This window comes from Camelus bactrianus, chromosome 9 (genome assembly GCF_048773025.1).
Source record: "Camelus bactrianus isolate YW-2024 breed Bactrian camel chromosome 9, ASM4877302v1, whole genome shotgun sequence".
Taxonomy (NCBI): domain Eukaryota; kingdom Metazoa; phylum Chordata; class Mammalia; order Artiodactyla; family Camelidae; genus Camelus; species Camelus bactrianus.
In genome coordinates, this window is record NC_133547.1 from 12322951 (window position 1) to 12344493 (window position 21543).

The 21543-nt window shown below is 47.0% G+C and overlaps 2 protein-coding genes across 2 annotated transcripts; both read left to right on the top strand.

The window, feature by feature from the left end:
• The first annotated feature begins 2098 nt into the window (after positions 1-2098).
• LOC105062893 (F-box only protein 27-like) lies at positions 2099-5359 on the top strand. The gene is made up of 4 exons (XM_074370855.1): positions 2099-2577; positions 2806-2904; positions 3759-3894; positions 4580-5359. The coding sequence occupies exons 1-4, from the start codon at positions 2123-2125 to the stop codon at positions 4721-4723; spliced, it is 834 nt and encodes a 277-aa protein (XP_074226956.1). The 5' UTR covers positions 2099-2122; the 3' UTR covers positions 4724-5359.
• Positions 5360-13238: 7879 nt separating this feature from the next.
• LOC105062892 (F-box only protein 27-like) lies at positions 13239-17339 on the top strand. The gene is made up of 6 exons (XM_074370856.1): positions 13239-13269; positions 13912-14283; positions 14426-14495; positions 14617-14712; positions 16381-16516; positions 17196-17339. The coding sequence occupies exons 1-6, from the start codon at positions 13239-13241 to the stop codon at positions 17337-17339; spliced, it is 849 nt and encodes a 282-aa protein (XP_074226957.1).
• The last annotated feature ends 4204 nt before the right edge of the window (positions 17340-21543 follow it).

Here is a 21543-nt window from a genome sequence, read left to right on the forward strand (position 1 = left end):
AGGTATCCAGGAACATTCTCCCCCGGGTGGCCCTGTCCTAGGCACAGCTTCCAAATAGCATCCCATTACTGTGACACCAAAATGCACGCACTTTTCCCAAAGGCCTCTGGGGTGCTTTGTACACCCTCCTCTCCTGGGAACCATTATCCTCTAATTGTTATCTTCTAGATGGTAAGCCCTTTTGAAATCCAATTATATTTGTTTTTCTTTTTAATCAGAGTACAGCTTTGGATGTAATCCCAAGAATTAACAGAGATTGTCTCTGAGAAGGAAATTGAAGAAAGGAAAGGAAAATCACTTGTCAGTATCTGCCCTTTTATCCTACTTCAGGTTTTTTTAAAATTTTTTAAAACTACTTTTTGAACTCATAGTTGGGTCATAGTCAATTTCCATAATCTCATTATCAAAAAGATTCCCACAGCTTACACATTACATTAAAAACAATGTATTGCTATGGACGGAAGGGTGTGATTTCTGAGATTTGCTCACATTACCTGGGGGAGCAAGTCCGTGGGAGTAGAGATGAACTGCTGGAGCTGGTGCTCTTACCCTGCTTCCCTTTGGGATCTGTTTGAAAACCTCAATAGTAACCATTTCTTTTTAATTATTTTTAATTTTTTTTCCTTAACAGAGGAACTGGGGATTTATCCCAGGACCTTGTGCATGCCAAGCACCTATCTACCACTGATCTGTATCTCTCCACTCAGATGGCTTACCCACCATTCCCTTCCCTGCTCTGCTTCCCCGCAGAGCTGATCACACCACATAATTTACACATCACGTCTACTGCTCATCATGGCCCATGTGCTTTACAGTCTGATTTAATGCTTCTTCAATAATAAAAGTGTTTCATTCTTTTCTGCATTTATGGAAAGGATATTCAGGGTTCACAGGAGATTTTTCTTTTAATGGTTTCCCCAACAGTATATAATTTGCTTACTCTGCCTCCTGTTCACCATGTCTCTCCCCCTAGAAGGTAAGTTCCATGTGGGCCGGAATCCATGTCTGGTTTTACTTGTTGATACTCAAAATTATATGAGTAGGTCGCATTTCATTTTTATTGGATAGAGTTAGTATAGAGGTTAAAAGCAGGATTCTAGAGACAGCCAGGCTAGGTTCAAATCCCAGTGCTGTCACCTTGGACAGGTCACTTGGCCTCAAGTTTTCTCACATGTGAAATGACGACATAGCAATTCCTACCTCAGGGACTTGCTACCCTGACTAGTAATAAAACTCTCCGTGAGGCCAGCTGGGGTCATTACTGGTTGGAGCACTCATTTAGGAAGTCAGATGAAATACATTTGGTTCCTACTGAAGCATGTTTTCTCCTATGCAATGATCTCAGGGACAGTGATGCCCGGCGCTTAAAGGTGACGGGAACTTTTACAGGAGGTAACAGATATGAGGCTTATGCAGGAAGCCTGACCAAAATAACTGCAGTTGTTCAGCACCAAATGCCTTACAGCAGGTTAGGGACACTCCAAGGGGCCACTGGTCCCAAAGACTAGTGACAGATTCTGGATCTCAGCGCCTCTGCCCCCTCCCTCCTCTGCCGCATCTGATTCCTACCGTAGTTACCCAGGGGTCAGAACATACCCTGAAAAGGGGGTGACTAGAGAGTATGGGAGGGCAGGACGGGGAGGGGCTGGCTTGTAAGATTGGGCAAGGCAGAGGGCGGAGGCAGCAGGGTAGTAAGAAGGGAGGGGCAGGCAGAGACTGACTGGTAATAGGGAGTATTGGGAGGGAGGGTGGGGGCTGGTGCTGGGTATTAAGAAGGGAGGGCCTGGCCAATTAAAAGGGCAGTGGAGATGGGGGCCCCTGAGTCAAAGTGAGAGCCCCCTGGCGAGGAGCACTGGAGGAGATGCAGGGTAAGACTGGCGGTTGGTGAGGCCACGGAGGAGGTTGGCTGCTGGGTTTGGTGGTGCACATGGCGGAAGGGGGGACTGACATGGACTGCTGGCAAGGTCCAGCTGGTAGTGGTGAAGTTGGGAAGCCAGCTGACCGAACTTAGGGGTTGACAGAGTTGAGATGTGGGTGGTAGGGGTGGGGCTGGCGGAGGCTGCAGGTCCCTGATGTTGATACTGGCTCTCCAGCAGTCAGAGTCAGGCCTGGAGAGGAGACCATGGACGCCTCGGCCTCCAGGGTCCCCCCGCTGGAGACGGAACCGGAGGAAGTGCTGGGCCTGAGCCAACTGCCCCCGGAGCTGCTCCTGGCGGTGCTGAGCCTCCTGCCCCCGCGCACGCTGCTCGGCCGCTGCCGCCAGGTGTGCCGGCGCTGGCGCGCCCTGGTGGACGCCCCGGGCCTGTGGCTGAAGATCCTGGCCCGGGACCACCGCGCCCTGTGGCCGGTCGTCCGCAGCTGCCTGCCGCGCGCCGACGCCGCCAGTGCCTGCCTCCTGGGCCGCTTCTGCGCGCGCGGACCCATAGGACGCAACCTGCTGTGCAAACGTGAGAGAGAAGGTGGGGAGCCCAGGAAAGAGGATCGTCCTCAAGGGAGCGGGTCGGAGGGGCTGGAGGGGCGGGACCACACGGGAAACCACTGGACTTCTCCCTGGGACCGCGGACAGCTGGAGGACGAGTAACCGAGACATAAATATTTTTGTTTAACAGGAAGCCTCTGGAAATCAATGGTGGTGCAGGATTTGGACGACCTGGATATGGAGGAAAGCTGGGAGGTTATGCCTAGGGCCCCTTTGCGGATCTGCTTCCGGTCTCCCTACAGGTTAATACCTTTTATCCCCCAAGGGCCAGCGGGTTGGTTGTGAGTCTTTGCCTAGTCTCATTCACCTTTCGCCCTCTTTTGTAGGTGGTATCATAAGAAGAAGCAAGTGTTGGACCTGGAGGAGGAGGGTTTCTGGCCCGAACTCCTGGATAGTGGCAAGATTGAGATTTGTTTCTCTGACTGGTGAGTGTGATGATAAAAATAGCCCTGGGCTGAGCTCTGCTCTTTTACAGGTGACTCCTCCATCCAGGCCTCCTAACACAATCCCTTAGGATAAAGCAGGTCAGGGAATGACTTAACCACCATCAGAGCTTTAGGAATTAGCAGAGTGCCCTCTCTGAACCCCTCTCCTATCCCCCAGAGGGAACTGAATTGGAAGATATCAGGCAGGGTCCAATACAGAGGACGTGGGCTCAACTCAGACTTGTCTATGGATGAGATGATTCTTGCTTTCGGACGAGGCAAGATAGGATCGTTGGGTAAGAGTTCAGATTCTGGAGCCAGACCCTCAGGTTCGCACCCTGGCTTTGCTGCTTTGTGGGGCAAGTCAATGTGCCTCAGTTTCCCTATCTTCATAAGACAAAGTTATATGTCAAGCACACAGCCAGTGCTTTGAAGTGTGAGCTGCTTAGGAACTCCTATGATCCGTGGGTGGCTGTTCCCTATTGTGAGACCATCTATGTGGGTGTGGCCAGCAGCCACCAAATCACATTGGCAGGCCATCCAATATGACCCAAGGACCCCAGGCAAACAAAGATACTCCTGTCAGCATAATATTCAAAGAGTCCAGAGATTACCTCCCCAAAGCAGAGGGCAAAGACCATACCTTTGGACAAGCCTATGGGGGAGGTAACTTGAAGAGCACTGCTAGTTCATCAGTGCAGGTGAGCCAAGCCCCCAAGTGACAGAGATGGTGCTAGTCCCTGGGACCACATTTTGGATTTGCACACATGGGAAGTCCAGCCAGGTGGAGGAGGCAGGCCCAGCCAAAGAGATGGGTGGCAAGTCCAGCCTTCAAGTTCTCCCTTTTCCCACAGGTGGACAGACCAACAAGACATTAACTCTATATATCGGCTAACTATCCAACTTCTAGATGCCAACCAGGCCATTCTGGATCAATTTTCTACTACGCTTTTCCCCATCCGGAACAGGAGACACACTTCCTTCCTTGAGGTGAGTCTCTGATGGGGTGAGGGGAAAGGAATGTGGGGCTTATGATGATCAATTTATTTCTCCATAAAAAATTTGCCCTAAAGTTTAGTGGCTTCATACCAACAGCTGTGATTCTATCACCGCTCCTGGTTTCTGAGTGGGGCTCTGCTGGGAGCTTCTGGCTCCAACTCTCACGCAGTTGCATTTAGACACTGGCTGGAGCTGGGGGCAGGGTGGGGTGCAGTGTGCACACAGCAGCTGGTGGTTGGCCAGCATCTCCTGGTTTAGTCTCAGAGCTTGGCCGTGGGACCTCTGTCCGTGGCCTAGTTTGGGCTTCCTCACAGCATGGTGGCTTCAGGCCAGTCAGACTGCTTCCTGGGGGCTCAGGGCTCCCCCATGAGGGTTCTGGAGAAACCAGCAGAAGCTGCATTGCCTTTCTGACCCAGCCTTGGAGGTCACTAGGTGAAAGTTACTCAGCATCATGTCTATCACACTGTTGGTTACAAGCAAACCCGCCCAGATTCAAGGGGAGTGGGGATTAGACACCAACCCTGGATGAGGAGTGGTCTGATTCTAGAAGTACAGGGGGCACTGGAGGAGCTGTCGCAGCCGTCTGTGGGAAATTCCACCTGCCAGAAGGCCCCAACCTCAGCTTTTGAGGGCAAGGCCATGGCACAATGGGACTTACCTCTTTCTCTGCCTACAGGTCAGCCATGTGTTCTCCAACCTCAAGACAGGTGTCCGCTTTGTGTCTCTTGAACACTGGGTCCGTGAAATGGAGTTCTGTTCCAAACATTATGGAATCTATCTGCCCAACTCCAGTGTGATCGTGCAGGTCGTTCTGTCCTAGTCAAAGGACTGTCCTTGCAAAACCACCTGACTGCCTTCCAGGAGCTGCGACCATTGGCTGGCACATCTCGTTCATTAATCAAGGGCTTGTAGCTCCCTGGCATCTTGTCTCCTGAGTCCATTCAAGGGTCTTATTGGGCCCTGTCTTCAGGTTCTGGAAGCTACTAGAAGGGTTCCTCCATCAGATTTAACTGCTGCTGTTTCTCTAAGGCAGCCCCTTGTTCTAGAGTGGAGACCCCCGGGTGAGCACAGGGAAATTCTGGAACTGGAGAGGACTCCTCACCATTCCCCCAAGGCCCTTCTGTTTCAGCCCCAGTCCCCTCTGCCCTTGTCTCCCCTGTTTCTGCTCAAGAGGCTTTATCGCTGCCTCCCGGGAAGCCTCCTCCTCCTCCTCTCTGACTGGAACCTCGTCCCTATGGCTGAGAGAATTCCCTCCTCCTCAGGTGGTGGACTTAACCTCCTGAGGTTTCAAGACTGGGACCAGGACTCACAGCTGAAAGTCACCTACCTCAAAACAAGTTTGAAGTTTGACGTTTCTGCCTACTCTGTGAAAAATGAAGTGGTCCCCTGAGCCCAACTCTACCCCAAATTATATGGTGTATAAAATTCTTTTGTTATTTTTAAATCCTTTTGAAATACTGGCAGCACTATATCTGCCAACCATAGATAATAAATGTATTATTTTGACAAGTGTCTCAGATCTTTTTAATAGAAATACAATGTTGCTGTCTTTCTCTGACTATGGGTTCAGAGTGAAGAGTTGTTCCAAATGAGGAGGGAAAACTCGACAAAAGAAAACACCAAGATGTTCCATCAAGGTGGAAAGAGTGGAAGAGTTAGAACCCTATTTCCTAAACCCTAAGGGAAGCACCCCAGCAAAGGTTATCAATCAGGGTTAAAAGCATTAGGCAGGTGGCAGGTGTGGGTATAGTGTCACAGCGACACTACATTGTGACTTTCTAATCCTGAAGGTGAGAGAGAACCAGGCACTGACAGGATTAGGCTGTCCCCACCCCAGCCCAGGGGCCATGACCTCACTGCTGCTGGATCCCTAAGAAGTTCCAGGTCTCCTGATGTGATGCAAATAATGTGAGGTCCCCACCCTGAACTTCACCCCTTACCATGCAGATGCACCCCAAGGGGGAGATTCTCTGCCAGGATCATCCAAAAGGGACTGTGACAATTGAAACAGACCTAAGAGTCAGGACCACATGTGGTGTGAGTCTTCTAGGAGTAAATACTGGTTTGGTTGGACAATTCAGCTCTGGATGACATTTTTAAAAATAGTTTGCTTTCTTTTTTATTGACATATAGTCCATTTACAATGTTGCGTCAATTCTGGAGGATATTTTGGGATCAACTGGAGGAATCTGAAACATAGGAGAGGCATTTCCAGGAAGAGAAAGGTGGAGACCATGCCTGAAAGAAAAGCCACCACATAATTTTGAGATAACCCTTATGTGTCCTATTGTACATAATATGCATATATGTAGGTATGTGTGTATTACATATAGCAAATTAAATTGAACTGACATACTTATATATATTTGTATGTATCCTTGTATTTGTATTCTGGATTACTTTCTGGAGATATATATTCAGTAGAAAAAGAATATGAGTTAAACAGTTACAAAGTTATCCCAATGGTAATTGGTGGATAGCGGTAATTTTGTACCTACTGATTTTGCGTGGGTACTTAACAGATTAACATCAGGGGAAGGGGGATGAAAGGTGCACAGAAACTCTGTACTACCTTTGCAAGTCTTCTGTAAGTCTAATTTTATTTCAAAAGAAAAAGCTAAAATAGTGTTAAATTTTAATGTTTTAATTGAAATATAGTTGATTTACCATGTTGTATTAGTTTCTGGTGTACAGCACAGTGATTCAGTTATACAAATATACATTCTTTTTCATTACAGGTTACTACAAGCTATTGAATATAGTTTCCTGTGCTATACAGCAGGACCTGGTTGTTTATCTATTCTGTACATAGTAGTTTGAATCTTTCAATCCCAAACTTCCAATTTATCCTTACCCTACTTTGTCTCTTGGTAACCATAAGTTTGTTTTCTATGTCTGTGAGTCTCTGTTCTGTAAATAAGTTCATTTCTATCTTTTTGTTTTGTTTTGTTTTAGATTCCACATAAAAGTGACATCACATAGTATTTGACTTTCTCTGACTTACATCACTTAGTACGATAATCTCTAGTCCATCCATGTTGCTGCAAATGACATTATTTCATTCATTTTTATGGCTGAGTAGTATATATATATATATATATATATATATATATATATATACATGCCACAACTTCTTTATCCAGTCATCTGTCGATGGACATCTAGGTTGTTTCCACGTCTTGGCTATTGTCAATAGCGCTGCTATTAACATTGGGGTGCATGTATCTTTTCGAATTAGAGTTTTCTCCAAATATATGTCAACAGTGGGATTGCTGGATCATGTGGTAAGTCTATTTTTCATTTCTTAAGGAGCCTCCGTACTGTTCTCCATAGTGGATACACTACTTTACATTCCCACCAAGAGTGTAAGAGGGTTCTCTTTTCTCCACACCCTCTTCAGCATTTATTATTTGTGGACTTTTTGATGATGGCCACTCGGCCTGGTTTGAGGTGATACCTCATTGTAGTTACGATTTGCATTTCTCCAATAATTAGTGCTGTTGAGCATCTCTTCCTGTGCCTGTTGTCCATCTGTATGTCTTCTTTGGAGAAAGATCTCTTTAGATCTTCTGCCCATTTTTGGATTAGGTTGTTTGTTTTTGTCTTTTATTGATATTGAGTTGTATGAGCAACTTGTATATTTTGGAAATCAATCCCTTTGGTCTCATCATTTGCAAATATTTTCTCCCATTCCATAGATTGTCTTTCTGTTTTCCTTATTGTTTCCTTTGTAAGAGCAAAGAGCAAAGCTAAAACAATTTTAAAGAGAGAAAGAAACTACTGTGTGCTGAATTTTGGAGCTGTAGCAAAAAAGGAATAGCCAAAATTACCTGAAGCTCCTATTAAAACCCTCCTCCCTGTTTCTACTGTCTATGTGAGGTGAAATTTTCTACATGAACATCAACCAAAGTGACATATGGAGACAGACTGGAGCAGAACCAGATGTAAGGAGAATCTGCCTGTCTCCTGGTAAGCCAGACAGCAAAGAGACTTAAAAAGATGTAAAACAATGCCACTCTTCTCACTCCATTTCCTTTCTGTGTAGATTGTAGTTATTTACCGCGAAAAATGTCATTTAGCTTACTATTGAATGGGTTTATAATCACCCATTTTTAAATTATTTAATCAGTAGTTTCAAATGCCCCCTTTTTAGTTTCTGATATGGTGACTATTACAAATGCAACTCACATAAACTAAAGCTCTCTGAGGTTATAATCTTTAGCTGTGCAAAAGCTTCCTGAACAAAAACCTGTGAAAACCACGCCACACGCCAAGATCTGCTTTGCTGCCTCACAGGTAATATCTCATTGACTCCTCACATTTAGGTCTCACTAATATGACTCCTTTGATGAGAAGGCTGAGGCCAGAGAGGTTAAGTCAGTTGCCCAAGGTCACACAGCAGGTAAGCAGCAAAGCTGGGATTAAAACCCAGGAAGTCTGGGTGCAAAGGGTCCAAGTCCAGGGTCTTACTACCCCTGTGCACCAGCACCCCAAGATCAAGGACCAGGAGGCAGCTTTGTGGGAACACAAGGAGCAATCACACAGTGAGTAATGACAACAGCAGCCCCCTTAGAAGACTGCTAACTATAGTCTGGGCACCAGAATCATTTCCCACACAGGCAGATGCACCCATTTAACAGAGGCAGATAACTGAGGCTCAGGAAGAACCACCAACCTAGGCTCCCACAGCAGCCAGTGTGGGGTTCCTGAGCCCCCAGGTGACTGGACATTGATGGGAAATGCCCAGGAATGAGTGGAAGACACTTACTTGGAAAGGGCAGGTGGATTTGCACCAGGGCACCTTGCTGAGAGCCTTTGGGAAACCCAGGACTCCCAGGGAGAATGAGAGGAGCAGACAGAGGCAGAGCCAGAGGGATGAAGAAAGCACCTGGTCAGGGGGGTTGATGGGGAGCAGAGAGGGGAAGGGGAAGATTCCAGAGTGAATCAGATTTCCTCAGGGACAGCAGGAGGGGCTGGGAGGATGGGGAAGGGAGGGGAATCATGCAGCCTCACAGGGAAGGAGGCAGGATGGCAGAAATCACAATTCCAGGAGAATTTCTTCTACAAGAGAAAAGGAAACCACACTAACATGGAATCAGGAGGCCAGAAAGGGGAGCTCTTATGCAGGTACCCCAACATGTCAATACAGGGAAGAGACCTACCTTGCATCTCTGGAAGTGATGCTACTACAGCCAACAGGAGGACAGATTTTCTTCTTGCCTGGCAACAGCTCAGCCAATGAGAGACTGTCACAACTTGGCCAATGAAAAACCTCTACACTCAGAGCATCTCCTTTTCTCCAATGAATTTTTGTTTATAACAGTCCCCTCAAACTTTCCCTCTCTCCATAAAAAAGTTCTCTCCTTTGCTATAGGGGGCTTGTACGTGGTTCACCATTGTTGCACATCCCAAATTGCAATTTCTTGCTGTTTCTGAGTAAACCCAGTTTTGCTGATAAAATAACTGGTGATTTTATAGTTTTAGGTTAACACATGTCATGTTGTAGCCATACATTCATCTCTATCAGGTGAAGCCAAACGATTCTCTAATGTAGTATTCCCACCCTCACACCCACAAGCCATGTAAGAGAGCGCCAATCAATTGCTCCACACTCTCGCTAGCATTAGTTTACTTGTGTTTGATTTGTTCTTGGTTTTTCGCTTTTTGGTTTCAACCATGCTGGTGGATATGTAGTAGTTGTAATTTGCATTTCCCTCTTGATTAAGGAGGCTGAGCACCTTTTCATGTGTTTATTTTAATTTGTGGTCAATCTTTTTTTGTATATATATATATTTATTGAAGTACAGTCAGTTTACAATGTTGTGTCAATTTCTCATGTATAGCATAATGCTTCAGTCATACATGAACATACATATATTCCTTTTCATATTTGTAGTCAATCTTTTTTTAATCTATACCTCTACCCATTCTCCCAGGGGATTATTCTAATGTAATCCCAGACAGCCTATCATTTCCTCCAAAAATACTTTAATATTATCTTTAAAAGATAAGGTCTATCCCTTTTTAAAGGGAACTGCAACAACTTTGTCCACTTGGGAATTATTAATGTCTTTTTAACTATATGGGATGACCTTTAATTACAAAATGGGCCATCAGCGGTATGCAGTAATGTTACTGGGCGTGGTATACCAGATGCCGCAGCCCTGGCTGAAGCCCTTGGTAGGGATGCTCACCTGGTCTGCTGTTTTGGATATTCTGGCTAGACAGTCCTGAGGGCATTAGGTATGGTGGATTCCTCTGGAAGGAGGCAGCCCCTCAGTACCCTCCAGGGCCATCTCCCCTTCCAGGGAGGGCCCTCCTACCCCTCACCCTCCACTTTGTGCAGACCCTCCCTACTCACTGCTGTCCCTCCAGGCCCTCCTTGGTCCTTCCAGCAACTTGCCCCTCTCAGCTCTTTCTTTTCAAAGCCTGCTAGGTGTGTGTCCCATTGGAACAGGTTGGTGTTTTGATCTTTAAAGCCTCTTCTGTTGTTGTTATGTTTAACCTAGAAAATTACCTCTGGCCTGAACTTTTCTTAAGGTCTTGATTATTTCTAAGTGTGGCTTCAGTAGGAGGAATTCCTTTTTTAGGGCAAAGAAGTTTTGTGGGATTTGTGGCTCTTTTCTGCTTTTGACCCCCGAGAGGCTGGGTTGGGCGGGGAGCTGAGAGGGTTTTACCTGAAATTCCATCTCCCCACCAATATCCACACACCCCGCCCCCTCAAAGGAGAGAAGGGCCTGCCAGGGCTAAATTGCCTCGGGGAAGGAGCTAGATTACTGAAACCATCTAATAAATCCTACCTCTAGGGAGTTAGCCTCCTTTCAAATCTGTCCCACCCTTCCGAAAGAAGAGATGTGTTAACTAGTTACCTGCTCCCCTCAACACCCCCTCCCCCGCCTTTCCACATACGAGGCCCATTCCCAGTCCAGTTCCTTTCCTGGAATGATCACATCGTGAAGCTTGCCTCCCCACTCCTGTTAACAGGATAGGAGAACCGGGGTCAGGAAAGCCAAGGTCGTGGAGCTTCTAATGTCATTGGAACTATTGATGCATAGGAGAACCGGGGTCAGGAAAGCCGGGGTCAGGAAAGCCAATGTCGTGGAGCTTCTAATGTCATTGGAACTATTGATGCAGCCTGCCTCCCAGTGCCCTGAGATTCAGGAATTTTCCACTTCTGCGAACCAGACTGGCAGGGTTTTTCCCCCAACTTCCCAACCACACCTCCAGCAGTGAGATGCACCTGCGTCCCCACTCACCTGGCCATACTGGTTGCTTCTCTGTCAGAGCCAACCAACCCCTACCACCGTAGGTAGTAAATAATGTCTCGTGCAGCCTTTACTATCTTGAAATGAAATACTTAGATAGTGAAACTGCCTCACCTGAGATTCTTTAAATGTTAATAAAATGCCCCTCATACATATATAGTGTAAATGTGAGGGAAAAGGAGAGAAATTTATAATTAAAAGAATACCTATTTCAATATGGAAACGATGCTTGGGCTTGATCCCAATAAGATTCAGCTACTCAAAGTGTGGTCCACAGAGTGCAGCCATCAGCATCCCTTGCGAATTTATTACAAATGCAGACCTGATTCAGAGTTCAGATTTTTAAATCTCCCCTGGGAATATGATAGAGCCCCAAGATTTTCGGACCTCTCTGTGGATCCCTAAAGCTTCGTAAGACACACAGTGGGTACCACCATGATGAAGAGATCCTGTGGTTTTTCTCACCTGCGGCACAAGCAGCAAAGTGCCGACAAAGTCAAGGACAATCTTCTGATTAACCCAGTAGCTGCATTCCTGGAGCATCAGTGTCTATTAACACACTTTACATTTACATGCAAGCTGGAATTGGGTTCTAGACTCAGATTCACAGGATTTCCTCCTACATGGAAACATACAGAACTTTGACTAGGAGGAGGAATCCAGGACCATTCTCCCCCGGGTGGCCCTGTCCTAGGCACCGCTTCCAAATAGCATCCCATTACTGTGACACCAAAATGCACCCACAACTTTCCCCAAATGCCCCTGGGGTGCTTTGTACACCCTCCCCTCCTGGGAACCATTATCCTCTAATTGTTATCTGCTAGGTGGTAAGCCCTTTTGAAATCCAATTATATTTGTTTTTCCTTTTAATCAGAGTACAGATTTGGATATAATCCCAAGAATTAACAGAGATTGTCTCTGAGAAGGAAATTGAAGAATGGAAAGGAAAATCACTTGTCAGTATCTGCCCTTTTATCCTACTTGAGGTTTTTTAAACTATTTTTGAACTCATAGTTGGGTCACAGTCAATTTCCATAATCTCATTATCAAACAGATTCCCACAGCTTACACATTACATTAAAAATAAACTATTGCTATGGACAGAACGGTGTGATTTCTGAGATTTGTTTCAAATTCCCTAGGAGAGCAAATAGAGGGGAGTAGACATGAAGGTAGATTGGTCTGGAGTGAACTGTTGGAGCCAGTGCTCTTACCCTGTTCTACTTTGGGATCTGGTTGAAAACCTCAATAGTAAACATTTTCTTGAAAATCCATGTATTGAAAAAAAAAATTAGGCCCATATAATTGTCAATTCATCTCTCGGAATTCAGGGTCTCCCCACCCAGACTGCTTACCCCCCATTCCCTTCCCTGCTCCACTTTTCCACAGCACTGATTCCCTTTCAACACAGGACATAATTTACATGTGACGTCTACTGCTCACCATGACTGTGTGCATTACAGTCAGATTCAACACTTCAATAATAAAACTGTTTCATCTTTTCTATGTTTGTGGAGAGGATTCTGGGGAGAGGGTGTTGGCAGGAGATTTTATTTTTAATGATTTCCCCAACAGCGTATAATTGGTTTTCTCTGCCTCCTATTTACCATGTCTCTCCCCTAGAAGGTAAGTCACATGTAGGCAGGAATCCACGTCTAGTTTTACTTCCTGATACTTAAAATTGTATGTATAGCTCACATTTTACTTTTATTGGGTAGAGTTTGTATAGAGGTTAAAAGCAAGGATTTTAGAGGCAGCCTGGCTAGGTCTGAATCCCAGCTGTGTCAGCTACTAGCTGTGTGATCTTGGGTAGGTCACTTGGCTTCAGTTTTCTCACCTGTGAAGTGGGTACATACCATTATCTACTACAGGATGTTGCTACCCTCACTGGTAGAATAAATGCTCGCTGAAGGTTGGCTGGGGTTATCACTGGTTAGAGCACTCAATCAGAGAATCAAATAGAAATGCATTTGGTTCCTGCTGGAGCCTGCTTTCTCCTGTGAAGTGATCTCAGGCATAGTGTTGCCCGTCCCTTAAAGGTGACGGGAATTTTTACAGGCATTAACGGATATGAGGCCTCCTGCCCGGATACCTGACCAAAGTAACAGTAGTTGTTCAGCGCCAAGAGCCTTACAGCTGAGTTAGGGACACTCCAAGGCACTACTGGTGGGGAGTAAGAAGGGTCAACTCTGGAACCTGGCCATCCCTGGAATCTGGCCATCCCCACCTCCACCCTAGTCTATGCGGTTAGATTTACCCTGCAGGCCAAATACAGCCTGAAGGAAGGGGTGTCTGGAGAATAGGAGGATGGGTCTGGGAGGGGCTGGCTTGGTAGTCTGGGCAGTGTAGGGGAGTGGATGGCAGGACAGTAAGAAGGGAGGGGCAGGCAAATAAAAAGGGCTGCGGAGGTCATGGGAGCAAGTGAGGCAAAGTGAAGGCCCACCAACGAGGAGATCTGGCTGAGATGCAGGGTTAGGACTTGGGGGTCCGCGAGGCCGCAGAGGGGGTTGGCCGCTGCCTGCGGTGGTGCGCGTGGCGGAGAGGGGCTGAGATAGTCCGCCCGACAAGGATGGGTTGGGAATCTGGGGACTTTAGGGACTTGAGGACCGGGCTGGGGGTGGTGAGGATGGGGAGGCAGCTGGCGGGGTTAAGGCTGACTGTCTTGGGGAGTGAACGGCAAGGGCGGGACTGGCTGTGGCTGCAGGTCCCTGACACCTGGACTCTGAATCTCTCCCACTGGCAGCAGGGGCTGGTGAAGAGAACACGGACGCCTCGGCCTTCACGGGCCATCCCGTCGGGGTCCCCGCGCCAGAGCCGGAACCGGAGGAAGTGATGGGCCTGAGCCAACTGCCCCCGGAGCTGCTCCTGGCGGTGCTGAGCCTCCTGCCCCCGCGCACGCTGCTCGGCCGCTGCCGCCAGGTGTGCCGGCGCTGGCGCGCCCTGGTGGACGCCCCGGGCCTGTGGCTGAAGATCCTGGCCCGGGACCACCGCGCCCTGTGGCCGGTCGTCCGCAGCTGCCTGCCGCGCGCCGACGCCGCCAGTGCCTGCCTCCTGGGCCGCTTCTGCGCGCGCGGACCCATAGGACGCAATCTCCTCCAAAATCCCAAGAGCAAAAGTGGGGAGCCAGGGAAAGGGGTCCCTCACGGGAGCCGGCGGGAGAGGCTGGAGGGGCGGGGCTGCACGGAACACCCATGAGACTTATTCCTGCTCTGGCAGGACTGGGGGGAGCTCGGACATAAACCTTTTTTATTTAACAGAAGGCTTCCAGAAATGGACCGTACCGGGCGTTCAGGATGGCTGGTCCCTGCAGGATAAAGCCGGGCTCACGTATGTGTTCCCTTTTTTGAGCACCTTTGTGCCCTCCTACAGGGAATGCCCCTACTCCCCAAGGGCCAGGGCGTTGTGAATCCTTGCCTGTTCTCATTCCATCTCTCTCCATCATTCTTAGGTATTGTTACCGGAAGAAAGTGTTGGACCTGGAGGAGGAGGGTCTGTGGCCCGAACTCCTGGATAGTGACAAGGTTGAGATTTCTGTCTATGACTGGTGAGTGTGATGACAAAAACAGCCCTTTTGCTGAGCACTGCCCTTTCACAGGTGACTCCATTCAGGCCTCCTAACAACCCCTTAGGATAAAGCAGGTCAGGAAATGACTTAACCACCATCAGAGCTTTTAGGAATTAGCAGAGTGCACTCCCTGAACCCCTCTCCTAGCCCCCAGAGGGAACTGCATTGGAAGATGTCAGATGGGGTCCAATACAGAGCACTTGGGCCCAACTTAGACTTGTCTGTGGATGCTCCTTGCTTTAGGAGGGGGCAATACCGGATCATGGGGTAAGCATTCAGATTCTGGAGCCAGAACTCCCAGGTTCACACCCCAGCTTTGCAGCTTTGTGGCCCTGGGCAAGTCAGTGTGCCTCAGTTTCCCTGTCTTCGTAAGACGGGGTTACATGACAAGCACACAGCCAGTGCTTTGAAGTGTGACTGTTTTAGGAAACCCTCATGATCCATGATCCTGTGGGAAAGTGTCTTTGAAGACCTCGAATTGACAAGCTCAGGAAGGGGAGGCGACTTTCCCTGGTGGCACAGCTAGGGCTTGGCAGGACCTGGCATTAGGTTCATAGCTGTCTGACTCCAGGGCTTGTGGTCTGAAGGGATGGTCTTGAAACTGGGGTCCATTGATGACCCTCCAAGGGATACATGATCCAGATGATTTTAAGGGAGGCAAATTGAATTCTTCCACAGTTTTATGTTCCCTGTTATAAACTGATCGTCTACCGATGCAGTCTTTGTTGGAAGAATGATATGGTTATGGTTTCCCAATTCCTATGTCACAGTCCTCCTCCATTTTTATAGAAAGCCCCTCAGTACAGCATACAGGCTGTAAAGAGTACTGGTGACACAGGCCAACTGACCATGTGAAATTTTGGTCTTACCAGATTCACCTTCAATGAAGACTTCATAAACTTCCTCTCTCTGAAAGCCCATCTCATTAGCAGATCTATTTACAATCAACTTCTGTTTTTAACTCAATCCTTTTAGCAAAGAATTATAGCATGTTTGTGTTGCTTTGAGCAATGGTGTGTCTTTTATAATAGTGATTCCCAAATTTTGCCATATATCATCTGGGAACATTTCAAAGCCTGGGTCACATTCCACATCCATTAAATCTGGGGTAAGAGAGCCAGCCACCAACATCTTTCAGAATTTTACAGCCAACTACAAAGTCGGAGGGTACAATCCCAAGACCACCTTCCAACGGCCAATGTGGGGGGTTCCTGCAACCACCCTCAGGTGCAGTAACTGACTAGAAAGACATAGAACTCACGGAAAACTAGTATACATGTAGTTTATTACAGGGAAAAGATACAGATGAAAATTAGACAAGGGGAAGGGTCACCAGGCAGCATCCAGGGAAGAATCCAATTCCAGACTTCTGTTGCCCTCTTGGGTAAGCCTATGGGAAGAGCAGTGCTCGGACCTACATCACTTCTGAAATGACTGTGTGCATACCAGCTGGGGAGCTTGTTTAGGGCAGACAGATTCATCGGGTAGGCACTGGGGCCACGCTCCCAAGTGACACTGATAGTGCAAGTTGCAAGGACCACAGCACCATTTTGGATTTGCATGCATGGGAGGGCCATTAGGGTGGAGGAGGCAGACACTCAGAGATGGGGCGGTAGTCTACTCTTCAAGGTCTCCCTTCTCCCACAGGCGGACAGACCGACAAGGCACTGACTGTATATATCAGCTAATTGTTCGACTTCTAGATGCCAACCAAGCTGTCCTGGATCACTTCTCTCCTAAACCTTTCCCCATCCGGAAGTGGAGAAACAGTGTCTCCCATCAGGTGAGTCTCTGACAGGGGAGTGGAGAAAGGATGCTGGAGCTTGTCATGAACTATTGCTGCATAACATTGCCTCCAAGTTTAGTGGCTTAATACCAACAGCTGTGATTCTATCACCTCTCCTGGTTTCTGAGTGGGGCTCTGCTGGGAGCTTCTGGCTCCAACTCTCATGTAGTTGCATACAGAGACTGGCTGGAGCTGGGGGCAGGGTGGGGTGCAGTGTGCACACAGCAGCTGGTGGTTGGCCAGCATCTCCTGGTTTAGTCTCAGAGCTTGGCCGTGGGACCTCTGTCCGTGGCCTAGTTTGGGCTTCCTCACAGCATGGCGGCTTCAGGCCAGTCAGACTGCTTCCTGGGGGCTCAGGGCTCCCCCATGAGGGTTCTGAAGAATCCAACAGAAGCTGCATTGCCTTTCTGACCCAGCCTTGGAGGTCACTAGGTGAAAGTTACTCAGCATCATGTCTATCACACTGTTGGTTACAAGCAAACCCGCCCAGATTCAAGGGGAGTGGGGATTAGACACCAACCCTGGATGAGGAGTGGTCTGATTCTAGAAGTACAGGGGGCACTGGAGGAGCTGTCGCAGCCGTCTGTGGGAAATTCCACCTGCCAGAAGGCCCCAACCTCAGCTTTTGAGGGCAAGGCCATGGCACAATGGGACTTACCTCTTTCTCTGCCTACAGGTCAGCCATGTGTTCTCCAACCTCAAGACAGGTGTCCGCTTTGTGTCTTTTGAACACTGGATGTGGGACTTGGAGTTCTGCTCTGAGCAATGCGGAGTCTATCTGACCAACTCCAGTGTGATTGTGAGCATCCGACTGTTCTAGCCGAGGATTGTTCTTGCAAAACAACCTGACTGCCTTCCAGGAGCTGTGAACATTGGCTGGGACATCTCATTCGTTAGTCAAGAGCTTATAGCTCCCTGGCATCCTAGGATCTCCTGGGTCCAGTTAAGGGTGCTTTTGGCTGAACCTGTCTTCAGGTTCTGGAAGTTACTAGAAGGGTTCCTCCATCAGATTTAACTGCTGCTGTTTCTCTAAGGCAGCCACTTGTTCTAGAGTGGAGACCCCTGGGTGAGCACAGGGAAATGCTGGAACTGGAGAGGACTCCTCACCCTCCCTCCAAGGCCCTTCTGGTTCAGCCCCAGTCCCCTCTGCCCTTGTCTCCTCTGTTTCTGCTCAAGAGGCTTTATCGCTGCCTCCCGGGAAGCCTCCTCCTCTCTGACTGGAACCTCCTCCCTATGGCTGAGAGAATTCCCGCCCCCGTGGATGGTGAACTTAACCTCCTGAGGTTTCAAGACTGGGACCAGGACTCACAGCTGGAAGTCACCTACCTCAAAAAATGTTTAGAGACAGATGTTTCTGCCCACTCTGTGAAAAGTGAAGTGGTCCCTGAGCCCAGCTGTACCCTGAATTGTATGGTGTATAAAATTCTTTTGTTATTTTGAAATTCTTTTGAAATATGGAGAGAATAAATGAGCAATATTTCTGCCAACCATAGGCATAAATGTATTATTTTGCCAAAAGAGCAGATCTTTTTAATAGACACACAATGTTACTGCCTTGATGAATACTTGGTTCAGAGTAAGTAGTGTCCCAGTTGAGGAAGAAAAACTCTTACAGAAGAAAGCACGAACAGAAGGTCTTCTCCAGTGGAAAGAGTGAAAGAGAGCCCTATTTCCCAACCCTAAGGGAAGCATCCCACCAAAGGTTATCAATCAGGGTTAAAAGCATTTGGCAGGCAGCAGGTGTGGGTACAGTGTCACAGCGACACCACGTTGTGAGTTTCTAGTCCTGAAGGTGAGAGAACCAGGCACTGGCAGGATCAGCCTGTCCCCACCGTAGTCCAGGGCCATGACCTCACTGCTGCTGGATCCCTAAGAAGTTCCAGGTCTCCTGATGTGATGCAAATGAGGTGTGCTGTGAGGTCCCCACCCTGAACTGCCTTCCCACCTTGCAGACACACCCAGAGGGGGCGGTGTTCTGCCAGGACCATCCAAGGGGACTGTGACAATTGAAACAGACCTAAGAGTCATGACCACATGTGATATGTGGTCCTGGAGTAGATACTGGTTTGGACAATTCAGCTCTGGAGGATGTTTTGGGGCCACATGTATGAATTTGAATATGAAGAATGAGATAGGTATTTATAGGAAGCGAAGGGTAGAGACCATTGCCAGGAAAAAAAGCCATCATATAATTTTTTTTGATATATATGTACTGTTGTGTGTTATATTGTACAGTATGCATATATGTAGGGGTGTGTATATATATGCCAAATTAAACTCTCCATATATTTATTTAAATATATTTATGTATTTCTTTGTTTCGTATTCCGGATATATGTATTTAGAAGAATAAGAAATAAAGTGTTACGGGGTTACTGCAATGCTGATGGGTGGATAGTGGTGACTTTTGTCCTTCCTGGTTTTGTTTATCTGAATTTCTCATTTTCTACCTGTGTGTTGCTCATAGCTGGATTGGCTGCAGGGTCTTTGAGGTTGTTAAAGACTTGAGCCCAGCTGCTCCCCCAACACCCAAGCTGGTCAATTCCAGGCTGGTGGCACCCTCCGCACATCCCACTGACATAATAGTGAGAGTTGATCCATCCCAGGGACAATCTACAGATCACTGATCTCCCATCCCTGCAGGACCCTCCAAGACATCCCTGTTCATCTCTGGGTCATAATTCTGACTTCAGCCTGGCCAGGAGCAGAGAGGCAAAGAGATGCTAAGTGAAGGCATTAACACACTGGATGTCATTTAACTATCTCCAGAGGTTGTGGCCAAGCCCAACAGCGAGACTCAGGAAAGAATGCAGAATAGAGCTGGGCCCATAGACAGATGAGCTGATGCCAATCCAGCTGTGAGCAACCCAGGTAGCGTCACAGACTTCCTCTGATTTCACTGGGGAAATGGTACACGTGTGAGGTGACGTTGCACCCTACCTGGGATGCAGGCCAGGGGACCAGAACTTGGTAGCCTGTGAAGCCACTTTGTTTTGGTAACTATTTTAAAAGGGCCCAGTGGATCTTTTCATAACCAGCAAGTCAGAGCTCCTGTTCCAGACCCAAATCTCTGGCCAAGAATTAACCTCCCCTCACTAGTAACATTTTCCTTTTGAGCGTTTTTTAAATATTCAATGGTAAGAAGGCTTACACTAGAGAAAGTTAATTGAACCCACCGAATTAATACATTTGTGTTATGTTTAAGAATCCTCTGGGATAATTGGCAATTAAAACATTTGAAATGTTTAAGAGAATTTGGCATGGGGGAAGTGTGACAAATTTGTCCTATAAATGTAAGCCTTCCAACATAAAGTGCATAATTGAGTAATTCATTATTTTAGGCTTGTAATTTTTCACTTAGATGCGAAAGAGAATTTTTTGAAGTGAGTAAACGGTACTAGAATATTTAAAAGATCTTGATAGTCTTGTAATTTATTAGGACAGTGAAGTATGTGAGGTTTGCTTTTTAGAAACTTCTGTTGAGCATCTGAAGAAAATTGAACAATTGAAATTTTTGAAAGCAGAACATTTAAGGAAATTTAATTAACAGATTTTTTTTTTCTTTTACTGTTCTCTTTTTTATAATATAAAGGGGGTTTTTTTTTGGTTTTGTTTTTGTTTTTTAGTGGAGGTACTGGAGATTGAATCCAGGATCTCATGCATGCTAGGCATGCATTCTACCTCTGAGCTATACCCTCCCCCTTAATTGACAGATTCTAAATGGGATGTGAAGCTGTTAAAACTGGAGTTGGTTGAACATTAATCAAAGATCTCCCAGAAAGTGACTGTTAAATTTTACTGGATTTATAAATAGACTAATATTTGGAAGTGGCGGTTTGAAGCTTAAAGAAGACAATATTTTTAACTGGTAGCTTTAACACATTGAAGAATAATTTATTTTGTTTTATTTGTTTGTTTGTTTTTATCTTTTTTCTATTGAAGAATAGTTTAAAACATGAAGTAAATCAGTCTTTTCCATGCACAAATGTCTCCCCAATGACACCAGAACACATGCATGAACACTCTGTCCTTATTTGGTACCTAGAAGCCATCCCCCTCACTGATATAAGTTACTGCCTTCCCCTTTGAGAAACAGTGCTAGACACAGCTAATTGTCCCCCAAATCCACCACCTCTTGGTCCACAGTTGTAGGACAGTCCCCAAAGATCCCTGCCTCCTCGTGTTTATCCTCTGCACAGTCTCCTCTGGAGGATGGGCTGGACCAAGTGACTGGCTTTGAACAAATAGAAAATGGCAAAAGTGATGGGATGTCATTTCTGAGATTAGGCTACAAAAAGACTGTAATTTCTCACTTGTGTGCCCTCTCTCACCCTCTTTCTTGCTTTCTTGCTCAGAGGGAAGCCAAGCTATGAGCTGCCTGGTGAACAGGCCCACATGGCAAGGAACTGGTGTCACTGGCCAGCAGCCAGTGAGTACTGGGGGCTTGACAGCAACCATACCAGGAAGCTTGGAAAAGGATCCTCCCTCTGTTGCTCTGAGATGACTGCAGCTCTGGCCAACACCTTACTTGTAGTTTGGGGAGATACCCTGAGCCAGAGGCACCAGCTTCCTGACCCTATAAAATGTAAGTGTTATTGTTTAAGTCACTATGTTTTTTTTTTTTTTTGGAGGGGATGACTTGTTACACAGCAGTAGCTAACAAATACAATAGTAATTGACTCTTATTGGGCATAAGACCCTCCAGAAAGAAAACCTATATTTCCCACACTCCCTTGCAGCCAGGCATGGTTATGTAGGGTGTGGTAGTGGTGACAAGCCACCTGACCATACAGACAAGACCAACTCCTGGCAGGAAACAATATCCCTGTCCCTGACTGACTTCATGGGGGCAGAGCTATTTTATCAGCCTGGAGATAAATAAGGAGAGCAAAATAAACTTCTTTTGGGGGGGTGGGATGGGGGGAGGTAACTAGGTTTATTTTTATTTGGTTATTATTATTATTTCTTTAATGGAGGTACTGGGGATTGAACCCAGGAGCTCATGCATACTAAGCATGAGCTCT

Coding starts and splice junctions, on each gene's coding strand:
- LOC105062892 (XM_074370856.1), top strand. CDS start 13,239: ATGAGGCCTCCTGCCCGGATACCTGACCAAA. Junction 14,496..14,616: donor CAGGATAAAGCCGGGCTCAC/GTATGTGTTCCC, acceptor CATCATTCTTAG/GTATTGTTACCGGAAGAAAG. Junction 14,713..16,380: donor GAGATTTCTGTCTATGACTG/GTGAGTGTGATG, acceptor CTTCTCCCACAG/GCGGACAGACCGACAAGGCA.
- LOC105062893 (XM_074370855.1), top strand. CDS start 2,123: ATGGACGCCTCGGCCTCCAGGGTCCCCCCGCTGGAGACGGAACCGGAG. Junction 2,578..2,805: donor CGCGGACAGCTGGAGGACGA/GTAACCGAGACA, acceptor CCTCTTTTGTAG/GTGGTATCATAAGAAGAAGC. Junction 3,895..4,579: donor GACACACTTCCTTCCTTGAG/GTGAGTCTCTGA, acceptor CTCTGCCTACAG/GTCAGCCATGTGTTCTCCAA.